The sequence below is a fragment of the Pundamilia nyererei genome, unplaced genomic scaffold, assembly GCF_000239375.1.
Source record: "Pundamilia nyererei isolate P.nyererei 1_Seehausen unplaced genomic scaffold, PunNye1.0 scaffold00101, whole genome shotgun sequence".
Lineage (NCBI taxonomy): Eukaryota > Metazoa > Chordata > Actinopteri > Cichliformes > Cichlidae > Pundamilia > Pundamilia nyererei.
The window spans coordinates 1,164,705-1,177,029 of NW_005187502.1; the positions used below are offsets into that span (position 1 = coordinate 1,164,705).

The following is a 12,325-nucleotide window of genomic DNA, read 5'->3' on the forward strand; positions in this document are numbered from 1 at the left end:
GTGTGTGTGTGTGTGTGTGTGTGTGTGTGTGTGTGTGTGTGTGTGTGTGCAAGCGCACATGTGTGCGGCCTTTGACTTTACAGTCATGCCCCTGTTGTAAAGTGAGTGATGGCTTTTCATCCTGTGACTCACACACATACGCCTGCCTCTTTCTGGAAGTTAGTTTATACTGTTAAATCAGAGTCTTCATAAGGTCATGCATGTGCAGCATGTATACACACACACACACACTACGAAAAGTTAAACCTCTAAAGCAGACTTCCTCTGCAGTTCATGGTTTTTGACCACACTAATGATGTAAAGTAACAGAAGGCGCCTCGGTGTATCAGTGGGATTTTGACCCCCCCCCCCCCCCCGTTTTTCTTTTGTTTTTGTATTTTCAAATAAACCAGCCATGTGTTTAAGTTGATGTTCCTTTATTTTATTGCGGTATTTATTTTAACTTTTTTGTTAGATGATAATGAGGATTATTATTAGTATTAATATTATTATTACCGAAGTGGAAATTACAGTGTTATTGTCAGTAAAGTTTCATTTGCTCTGTGATTTTCAATGATAAACCAGTCAAAAAGGCTCAGCAGTCAAGGACTTCTTACACCTGTCAGATTAATTTTAGTGTGTCAGATGTTCCTATTGCCTTACACACCATAACTACTTTTGCATAATTATTGCAGTTCTCTCAATCGTGCATCCAGAAAATCCACTCACTCATTCTGCACTTAAAATATTTTTTTCTCATCCTGTGAATGAATATTTTCCTGCATTCTGAGCATGCCCTGTTCATTCTGTGTGTCACAGTGTACGACGTCACGAGACGGGAAACCTTTACAAAGCTCGACAACTGGCTGAGTGAGCTGGAGACATACTGTACAAGGAATGACCTTGTTAAAATGCTTGTAGGGAACAAAATTGATAAGGTCAGTGTGTTTGTCTATAAAATTGTGATGCTAAGGGTGCGCGTGACATTTTTAATATTTAGCTTCAGTGCAGTCTTCCCTTGGTTTATGCTCTTTAGATATATATGTGATACACACAGAACAGGGAGATGGATTGCCCCAAAAATAAGTGTGTTTTACAAAGTGAGCCCTCGACCAGCTGATGGATTGCTAAACTAAACGATAGTAGCACTTTCATATTTTCTGGCAGCTGGTCCTTTGCCAGGATACCAGAATCAGTAAGTGGAGTTAAAAACGTGTACTGTTATGAATTCATTGCGTTCTGATCTTTGTCTGTGAAAACCACTTTCTCTCTCTGGCCCGTGACGACCACAGTAGCTGACAGCCCAACCCGACAGACCTCAAATAATCCATTACCTTTCCTTTGTTTTAGGAAAACCACGAGTTAGACAGGGCCGAAGGGCTGAAGTTTGCAAGAAAACATTCCATGCTTTTTATAGGTAAGTCAGGAGGATTCCCCGCTGTACAAAGAGCTGCCGGGCACATGAGTTACACCAGACTGTTTCACAGGGGAGGCAGAGTTTGAAATAACTATCATACTCACCGAGGAATGCTTGCATACTTCTATTTATAAAGCAGGCTTCATATATCATCTTTAGTGCACTCTCTTTTTTCCCCCTCTGCTGTTATTTTTCAGGTTTGTCAGTAAAAGGGGGAACTTAAAAGTTAACACCTAGTTTTTATCTTGAGCACTTAAAGTGTTATTTGGTAATATGTAAAGATTTCTTGATATGTTTTCCAAGCAATTCTCAAAGATATTTCTCGTGATTTGTCATAGTAGGATTTATTTCTTTATGCTATGGTTATTACAATTGAAATGTTCCTGGATGTTATCATGCTACGCAGCAGGTGCTGACTAGAGCCAATAATAACCTGCTATGGTCCAGTATTAGCATCGTGGAGCTGACAGTTACTGTTGAGATGTTTTCCACCACTCTGCGCTCCTGCTGGGGGGGCCAGCAGATGATGACATCAAGACGCAGACATTAACAGTTGTTGTTTCTGCGTTTTGTCTTCTTTTTCTCCACCTTTTCCAATCTCTGCCTCCTCCCCATTCCCGTCCCTGTCACTTCTCCCCTCCTCTCTCCTTCCCTCTGCACTCTCTGTCCTCCCAGAGGCGAGTGCAAAGACGAGGGACGGCGTTCAGTGTGCGTTTGAGGAGCTGGTGGAGAAGATAATCCAGACTCCTGGCTTATGGCAGAGCGAGAACCACGGCCGAGCAGTCCAGCTCACCGACGAAGACGCAGGAGGTGGAACCTGCGGCGGCTACTGCTCCCTTGTCTAGACTACCTATACACACACATTTAAAGATTTACATGGGACAAATACCCTCGAATACAAGCATATCCACACACACACAAGCATACACACTTTAAAAGAACAGCTTCCCTTCCTGCTGTGTGCTGTCCTGAGCTCCGTCCTCACACATCAAGGCATTAGAGATCCAACTTTCTCCTCTCTTCTTAGGTGAAAGTGTTTATTTCTCTCTCGCAGACAGACACAAACACACACACACACACAGACCTTTTGCACACTTTCTAGTGACAACGCGGCGCTAAAATGCAAATACAGCTCAGCTTTCCTGTTAATGGAATTTGAGTGTTTCTCTCTTTCTGTTTTGTTTTGAGTCGCAGTTTTGTGCAGTCGCAGTGCCACGGTCAACACATTAACCGTTCTCGCTTGATACTCGTGTGATTTAGTTATAGGGATGCAGTAAAGCGAGTCCAGAATCGTGAGCCAAAGCTTGTCAGACATATGGCTAAATCTCTGAAGTATGATAATGAGAGTGGAAACTCTTGTATTTGACCTAGGTTTCTTTTCGTATCAAGCATGCTTTTTGTCCTCGGCGCACCTCGCCTTAGCAAGCACAGCTGCATCAAAGCAGGGCCGACTTTTCTCCAGTGTTAGTGTCACTTTTCTTCTGCCCTGCACTTTGTCCTGTTCCCCGTGCACAGGCTCTAAGATTATAATGCTGCTTATGGAGGAGCTTATCAAGCCGAGCCGTCTTGTATTTTATCTCGGCACTCTCGGTCAAAGGCTTGGATCAAATGACTCTGTTGTGCACATGACTGCCTCATTTCTTTCCAAGTGTTTGGAATGGTGTTTTATGACTTTTATTGACTTGGACTTCAAACTAGTGCTGTGTTTTTTGAAAAGAGCATAAATCGAAGAGACTGGCACCAACATGCTTTCCACTGGGTTCTGAAGAAGAGGGGACCTCTTAAAACTGCACGCCTTTTTAAAAAAAAATTTTTTTAATGTGTGTAACAAGTTGCTTTAATGGAGTGCGACCTACTGGCACTCATTCACTCAGACAGATAATATCAGTAATATCACCACCACTGCTAGTCTTTCATATTTGACTGGACAGAGACAAAGGAAAAGTGTTCAATATTAAAGAGGGCAGTGAGTCATACGGGTGTCTCCACTGAATTTGGAAAAATCAAAGAAAAAGCTGTGCGCTCCACATTGCTAATGGATTTCGCAGTTCTCCCATCTCTGTGTTAGCATCTGAGAAACACTCATAAATGTACTGTACCCCTGACCTCTGACCATGTTTGCAGTATTCAAGCGCTGGCATATGTTCCAGGAAATGTACTTCTGGGGGTTTGATCTCCTAACAGGGATAGTGAAAGTGACATGAATTTGAGCATGTCTCATCACACATTGATTTTTATTATTATTTTTAATTGCATGGGAAATCTGTGTGCCATTTTTTTCCCCCAGTTTGTCTGCTGGTGAATGACGTTTAGGGGTTTACTTATATTTAGCTGAAAATAAATGCTAATTTACCATTTAAATTTAATGGTTACAATAAAAAGGAAGTAGGCTTTTACTTATTAAACTGGTATAGCTGTCTCTTTTGTGTTGAAATATGTCAAAACATTTATAAACGTTGTATTTTAAGACTTTGTCGGGGAACCTTTGTGTAAAGCTGAATGTATCCATATTTCACTACAAATTGCCCTATGTATTAAACTAAATAAAGTTCTTTTTTTAAGTGAATATAAATGGATGTGTTGCTGCTGATGTGTTACTTGACGTGCCCCTGTCATCATTGCCATGTTAGAAATGTGGCTGCTAGGTGATGGGTTTTCACCCGGCACCCGTCACATTCCTGTGTCTTCAGAATAAAGACTTGGTGTTTAAACAGTGTCCGAGGAGCCCTCAGACCCCAGACGTGAGATCTGTCTAAATCATCCTTTTGGCGAACTCCTCAGGAAGCACCGCCGCAGCCATAATTCACTCTATCAGTGCTTTAACTGGGATGTGAATAATTCCTGAGCCATTATAAAAGGGTCAGGGTTGGCAGCTAAACCAAGAACTCTTCCCTTGTAGCATATCCCTCATTTCTTGCCACACTCTGGGCAGCTGTATGTCCCAGTCAAACAAAAGAGACGCGGAGCCCAAAGTCTTGATGTGGTCCAACCATGTGCTGAGCTGCAGCACCACTGTTTCCTCATGCCTACACTGAAAAAACAGTCTTCGAGGAGCTGAGAGATTATATATTTTGGAGAATACGTTTGTTTGGTTTACCTTTTAGTGACATATTGTGCAAAGTTGTGCAGTGGATGGTAATTTTCGAACCCCCACCCCAACCTCAAATGCTGTATGCATCAGAACCTGAACCTTTTATTTAAAGAAGGAAATGAAACTTTTTGCGATTTAGAATCTGTTTTTTGTGAAACTGTCCTTGGCAAAGACAGATGGACAACTTAGATATTAGATCTACTGTGAAGACAAGGTTAAAACGCGCAAACTCCACACATAACCAGAGGCACTAGAAGACAAGGTTCTACTGAAGCACCAATGGCCTTTACATAAATGGACACTGCACTCCAACAGTTACTGAATAGTTGCATGCCCATGCAAAAAAGTAGACTAACTATAAAACTGGTATATCTGAATTTCACCGTAGTGTTTGACTAAAAAGACACAACTCACGTCAATTAAGGTAAAAAAAAAAAAAAAAAAGGCAACCTTTTCCAAAGTGAGTTGGAAAGTGTTTGAATGTTAAAAAAGTGATGATTAAAAATTAAATTGTCTTTTTGGCAAAAAGGTTCATGTGTTGACAATGGCTCAACTTACATTCAGAATACAGGGATATCAGGGCAGTGTAGCAGCTTGGATTTGGGGTGGAACTCTATCAAGTCAAATCAAGTATTTTTATGACTTTAAGTGTCAGGCTAAATTCAGAGATTCATCACACTCAAACCTGCGACTGAGTAAAATGGGTCTAGCGATACCCAGGATGCTAACCTCTGAGAAGCCTTTAGTTGTTACAGTTCCACCTCTGGGGTAGATGTTCCAAATTTATCCACCTAAAGCCAAAAAAGTCAAACTTTGTGCTGGCATTGCAGGAACATGACTGGATTACCACATCAATAACTTGATCACCCTCAGTGTCTGTGGTTTCAATGCAATTCATGCAGCAGAAGATTCAACAGTATGGCTTGAAGGGGTGGATGAAAGACGGTGGTTTCCCTGGGGAAAAGAGTTTTTGGTGAACCTTGGTCAAACTGAAAAGCACTGAAAGGAGGATTAAACACTCTTTGGCACCCAACATGTCACATGAAAACACCCAGAACGCCTCATGTCCTGACACACCTCGCTGTCTGAGAAAGCCTGAAAGCTGCTCTGGGGGGCACTGCTTGATAGACTGCTCTCTGTCCTGCTGCCTGTGTTTGAGCATGCAGCCAGGCACAAAGCTAACAGAGCAGATCTGGCTCTCATTAGCACAACCTGGTCTTCCTGCTCCTCCTCTGCCTGCCAGAGCAGCAGGCCTTATGGGTTAGCGTTCAGATGAGCTCCTCAGGAGAGCAGTCATGCTGTCGTGTGTAAAAACCTTATGAGACATTGGGCATCGTTTCATAAGGTGTCGGGTTCCCAGACGGCACTCACGTCGTCATGCTTATTGCCATTTTGCTATCAGGTGATTGTTTTGCCATGTTAACTTATATAAGTGAGGAAGAGAGTGAGAAGATGATTGGAAAAAGATCATCCTCTAGTACAACCACCTGCACTGACTATTGTAGTGAGGAGCTGTGATATGGTAGGGGATAAGGCTGAAAGGTGCAGCAGGCCTTTGCTGAGTTTAACAGAACTTCTGGACAAGAGCTCAATGTCCTCTGCACTTAGGGGTTTAACCTCACTTGTTGATGGTAAAAGGAGCCTGTAGGTCTGCAGATTGTTTCACTATTTTCTTTCTGAGGTAAGTTTGAGGAAAATGCCCCTTTGCTCCTTTTCCTTCCTCTAAAGTCGGGCAAAGTCAAGCTCAGGCCTCCCTTAGGTAAGCCACTGAGTCCCAGAAAACTGGGAGGTAATGACCTGCATGACCAGAACTGATGGCTCTGGCACTGCAGGTGGAAACACTTTGATTAAAAGGAACCTAGTGTTTACATTGTTGCACTCGTTCACATTTAGACCCTTTGACATTTTTGTCAGGCAGCCGTAGAATCCAGTTTCAGGCCTGATCTCTTGAACTTGAACTGTGCAACCTCCTGTGTCCTTTGCCTCACAAAGAACACCCACCACCTCAACCACCTACATTCTACAAAATCTTGAACCTCGTATGGGCTTGTTGGAATTAAGCAAAGTGCTTGAATGGTAAACTCCAATACGGTTCACAACTAAGGCCACAGTTTCCATGTAATTAAATAAAATTCCGCCATTACAACAAAACCTTAAATAAAGGTGTAAAAAGGCAAGCATAAGTTACTCCACAATACAGCCCATGCCCTGAAATGGAAGGCATACTTACAATGTAAGATGAAATATGGTTTTGCCATGAAATGACCAGGTTATTATAAACTTCAAATTATTCACAGGATAATTTGTGTCACCTTTTCTGTAAAAGATGTGGAAATAGTTAAGGTTAAGCCCCTCCCCAATACGACCTCCTCTCCAAAATGTACAGCATAGTGAACACTACTTACCTGTTTTTAGGTATTTGTTTGTAAATATAACTATATCATAATTTCAAATAAAATATTATCACAAAACAAATAAAGTAAATTCTATTTAATTATAGGGAGATTGCGACGTTAGTCCCTGGGTGTATTATAGTGTTACCAGAATTTCTATAGATTTTGTCGACACATATGCTCCTCCACATCCTCAGGAGCAGCATGTTTGTTGCATATGTGTATAATAACATCAGGCTCCACATAACCTAATAAGAACAGGCCCAGGGTGAACAGGTCACCTCGGTCTTTGTTCGGCGTGAACCTCTGGCCTCGGATGCATGTAAGTCAGTTCAGCGCATAATAGATCTGTAACTGAGTTTCCTCATATTTGATACCCTGTCAATCTAATTTGAACCTAAATGATTGTATTGTAACTCACTCCTGTTATTTTCAAAAACACAGCACCGTGTGTACTAGTCCTAAAGACAGCAGGAGATGGGTGCTCTTCAACCTCGAAAAGAAAAGTCCTCTTGCTGTTGGGGTTGCTTTCATCCCGGCCTCAGGTTACTGTGGCAATAAGCGGGAGGGCTGAGGACAGGCTGGCAAGATGAGTAACTTCATTCATCGTCTCCCCACCCATAATTCCCCATGTTCACGTCACTTCCATCCCGTGTGGCATATCTCCTGCCACTCACTGCCTCTGCGTCTCGCATTCCGCAGCCGTGTCATCATCATCCGCCGTGTCAGATCGCCCCACCAGATGCTACCGCTGCAACATGGAAGCAAACAGCCATGTACTCAGGCCATCGGCTTCTATAATAAACTAATCACATTGTATCAACATGGACTGGGTGTAAGCTTTCCACATGCCTCAAACATTTTCATGGACAGGACGCATGTTTGACTGCAGCACTGCAGAAAAAAAATTAATAAACTCCCTTCTGGGTGAGATGATTGGCATGTATAGAAACAAATTCATTATTTTGTATAAATAATCTGGGCCCCTGTGTAGTAATTTCACTGCTTATTTTTCTTTTCCAAGCTGATCTTAATTTTGGGGCCAGACCAGAGAATTTTGTTGTAAACCACCAAGACTAAAAGACCCCAATTTCATTCTCTTTGAAGAGGCAAGGAGGTCTGTAAGGTCCTGGAAGATCCACAGTTATTCGACAGAAGCCGTTTTTCCGCCAGGCCAGAGCTTAGCTTGAAAGAAGGGAGAGATTTCTGAGGTTGAAACTTCCAGACACTGTCGAGATTTCCCAGCGTCTTGTAGCTTACGTCCCTAACCTTATATAGAAGTCCAGATCACTTTGTTTTTTTTCTGACCATTTGCTGTCCTTTACGCCTTGGATGAAACCTGAGCCTAAGTTTATTACTACACGCCACAGGAAACCTGGGCTCCTTAACTGTATAGTGGACAATTGAATTTGAAGACACAAAGCCAACCTACATCTCCCACCCTCCTAACAGCACCCTTTAGTCAAATAAAGCTCTATCCAGGGAAATCGCAGCCAGGTCATGCAAACACAAAATACTTTCATTTCATTCTGGTTGTGTGTCTTCCGCGATCCACTTTGTTGCAGGAGTTCCTTTCAATCAGATTATATGGAATAACAGAGACATGACAGTTGTTTTGTAACCACATAGCTTACAAGAGTCATTTAGCGGGTTCAAGTACAGGTATGTCTGTCCGTTCAATGGCCTGACAGAATTCGTGGTTTGATCTTATGTTACCTAAGGCTATAGCGATCATAATTAAGCAGGTCTTTGGGTGGAGATCTGCCAGTTCATTCCTCCTGGGGAGCACACCACATTTTAGCAGCTTTGTTATACTGAGGAGAAAAAAACCTGCAAAAAACAAAACATTAAGAAACTACCAGTTATGAAAAAATTTACATTTTAATGGAAATATTGTGAAGTTACATTTGATAAGCGTTAGCAATCTCCACAAATTTGATTCACAATAAATGTTTTTTGACTAGCACATTTAATTCTTTTTAATTCAATTTTATTTTATTTATATAGTGCCAAATCATAACAACAGTCACCTCAAAGCGCTTTATATTGTAAGGTAGACATTACAATAATACATACAGAGAAAACAATCATATAAACCCCTATGAGCAAGCGCTTTGGAGACAGTGGGAAAAAACCCTCCCCTTTAACAGGAAGACAACTCCAGCAGAACCAGGGCGGCAGATGGCTGCCTCTCCCTGGCAGATTTCTCACAGTCACAGTTGCATATCAGACAGAATGCAGGTTTAAGAAACTTCTGCATTGGCTTAATTTTTTGAACCTGACAACTAGGGGTGTGGGGTTTAGCACTGTTGCCTCACAGCAAAAAGTCTTGGATTTGACTCCACTATTTGGCCGGGGCCTTTCTGTGTAGAGTCTGCATGCTCTCCCCGTGTCTGTGTGGGTTCTCTCTTGGTACTGTGCTTCCTTCCACAGACATGTGGTTAGTGGGTGATTCTAAATGGCCTGTAAGTGTAAATGGTTATCTTTCTCTGTGTTAGCCCTGCATCAGATTGATGACCCGTCCAGTGTGTACTCCCCTCTTACCCTATGGTAGATTTACACCAGCTAGTGGGCCTGATATGTTATTTCCAACACTACAGTTTTTCTGGACACTTCTAGAGTTGTTTTGCATGATTCACAGTTCAAATTAATCCTTATAGGAACTAAAAACCCTTTTAAGCTCAATTCTATGTTACTTTGAGCCAACTTTCTTTGGATTGATTGTGTGAGGTGAGCATATACTAAAGGTTCTGCTTCTGGATTTTGACTTCTAGTGAGTTCTATAACTTATAGATGCAATTTTTATTTTCTTTTGAGCACACATTTCTGTTGCCTATTCTACTGCCAAGAAGCCATATTTGGTTTTCACTCACGTTTGATGAATTTCATCTTGTGTTTCAGCTTTAGGTGGCTGTGAATTTCTTGGAATTTGGAAAGGAACTGTTTTTGATTGTTTGTTTCAGATGTCGGATGAAACCGACACCTTCAGATGCCATAGACTTGGTAACCAGATGTGCATACATGTGGACATTCCTGTATGCCTGCCTGCAATATCTTTGTGGCTGTGTTGGTGTGTGAGCGTAGTGAGGTATAAAGGAAGCTGTAGTGCTAGATTGGCTACTTCGGGATCCCCCAGTTGCAATATGGCTCATGTTATTACCCGCTGAGCTCCAGCTTGTGTTAACGCAGAGCAGTACCGTCTGCATGTCTTGCTTTACATCAGCTTTCACAAACACTGTGCCCAGAGCAGGTTGTAATAAAAAAACAGACCCCCCACCAGCACCACACCCTACTAATACCTTGTGCCTCCCCTGGGGCTGTGAACTGATATTGTAACAATAGTGTGTATGGGATTGGTGGAGGGGTAGCCTCTTGCTTCCCCACAGCTATAACCTTGACTTCTTCACAGGGCTCAGAGCAAACCCCAAATTCACTTATGGAGATGGATTTCTGGGCTCGTTTTCCCAGGAGGCAGCAGTCCTGCACTCAGATATTTACATTCATCCAATCAAGTGTCAGACAGTAGCACGTATATATATTTCACTGAGCTCATGAGCTGCCAGCCATTACCACCTCCACTGTGTGGAGATCAAAGTCTGACTCCTTTATTTCACTTTCTCGCTGAATGGTATGAGAATAGGGATACACCTCTCAGGCATGTATGAAGCTACTGCCAACAGCTAGTTAGCTTAAAATGTAAACATAGGTATATCATAAACGTCAGCCTAGAACTGGAAGCAGGGGGCAAACAGCTTGCCCGGCTCCAAAGGTAACACAATCCTACCAGCATATTTAGAGTTCACTAATAAACACTTGCCAGACTAGCTGTTTCCACTCAAAATACTAAGGTAAAAATGTGCAGAAGCACTCCTTATCTAACTCTTGGCAACAAAGCAGATGAGCGCATTTACCAAAGTATCCATATACCCCTTCAAATCAGACAATGTGCCATTCAGACACATTTTTGCTTCAGTAGCCTATTAACTGACAGATCTGTCTCCCTAAATACAAACCAAACAGGCCATTAGGCTTTAATTCAATATTTTACTGGTCTTCATTCTAACATTGCTCAGCCAAGCTATTTCAGCTGCAAGGAACCTGACAGTTATCATATTTACCTTCTGTCATGGCAGCGCTGACAAGAAGCGTTTAAGCTAATGCTGGTTGAGTATCTCAGGATGTGGCCCAGTACCACGAATGCACTGGGTGAAAAAAAAAAGCTGTGAGGTAAGACTTTGTGCACATTCTGCTGCAGTGTAAATACAACCTCATTTCTGAATGTCCCTTCTTTGTAATGCCGACTCAGCGAAGTATCTCCTATCTGTCTTTTCACAATCACTAACAAGAAGCCCATAAAAATCACAGCCAGACTGCTCCGAATAAAAGCGATACTGTCTGTGACCATATATGTCCCGTAGCAGTGGTCCCGTGGCCATCTGCACCCAAAAATTATAATAAGCATTATAAGCATGTTGATTGAACTCGGAAAGAAGAATTGTTACAGAGTGTCCTCTGTAGCAGTGAAAGGATCATATTTTCAAAATGCCTCAGGAGGTCTTGTACAGTCCTTGCCAAATGGTGCTAAAGTCACGCAGCAGGCTATAAAGCGCTACTGTACACAGTAACTGAGGTCTCCTTAGAGGCAGATGAACCACAGCTGAAGATAGAAACCATGCAGATGTCCACTTAAGAAACTGGTCTTGGTTTTGAAACGTCTACCTTGGCTACCGCTGGATTTCCAATGAGTCAGGTTGGTCCAAGATTTTAGAATAACTTTGATTGCTTTCCCCCCATGAATTCAGACTTCTGTCCTGGAATACTGTGTACATTGGGTTTATTCAGTCTAAATAGTGATTAGTCCATGTAGGTCTTCTTTTTTTGTTTAACCAAACAACAGTATTTGTGAGAAAAGAAAAAAAAAATCAGGCTTTTAACCCTCAGGTGATTGTATGTGGCCCTCATTCATTGGGGTCATTTATGACATCTGTTTTCTTTTACTGTAAATAGACAAAACAAATTGCAATACAATCAATTCAATTCAATTCAATTCAAAGCCTATAATATTAAAATGCATCTATTCCTTTACCCTGCACAACTTTCAGTTCATGTAAGAAAATCAAAGAAGGTGGAAAGTTGAAAACATCTTTTATGATTAAAAATATCACAACAGCAACTATAAATGTAAGACTGGAGTCATGAATGAACCCACTTTGTTACTTAAATAGCTAATTGTGATCTCTACATATGGTTTGTGATATAAATAATAGTCTTTTGGATGATTCCTAAAAAATAAGAATAGCACAAATTTACAAGCAGTGTTAAGTATGTTTAAACACATAAACAGGGTTTATAAATTACGGTGTTACGGTTAATGTTTTAGTTGCTAAACACCAGCAACCGTCTCTACAGTCTCCAATTAAAGATAGCAAGTCACACATCACCAGA

At 41.6% G+C, this 12,325-nt stretch overlaps 1 protein-coding gene across 1 annotated transcript in view; it reads left to right on the forward strand.

Moving 5' to 3' along the window:
* Positions 1–3,962, forward strand: part of rab18a (RAB18A, member RAS oncogene family) — an 11,616-nt gene extending 7,654 nt beyond the window's left edge. The window contains exons 5-7 of the mRNA XM_005740566.1: positions 799–917; positions 1,330–1,396; positions 2,072–3,962. Coding sequence (XP_005740623.1) covers positions 799–917; positions 1,330–1,396; positions 2,072–2,241 — 356 coding nt within the window. The 3' untranslated portion in view covers positions 2,242–3,962. The remainder of the gene's footprint in view (positions 1–798; positions 918–1,329; positions 1,397–2,071) is intronic.
* The last annotated feature ends 8,363 nt before the right edge of the window (positions 3,963–12,325 follow it).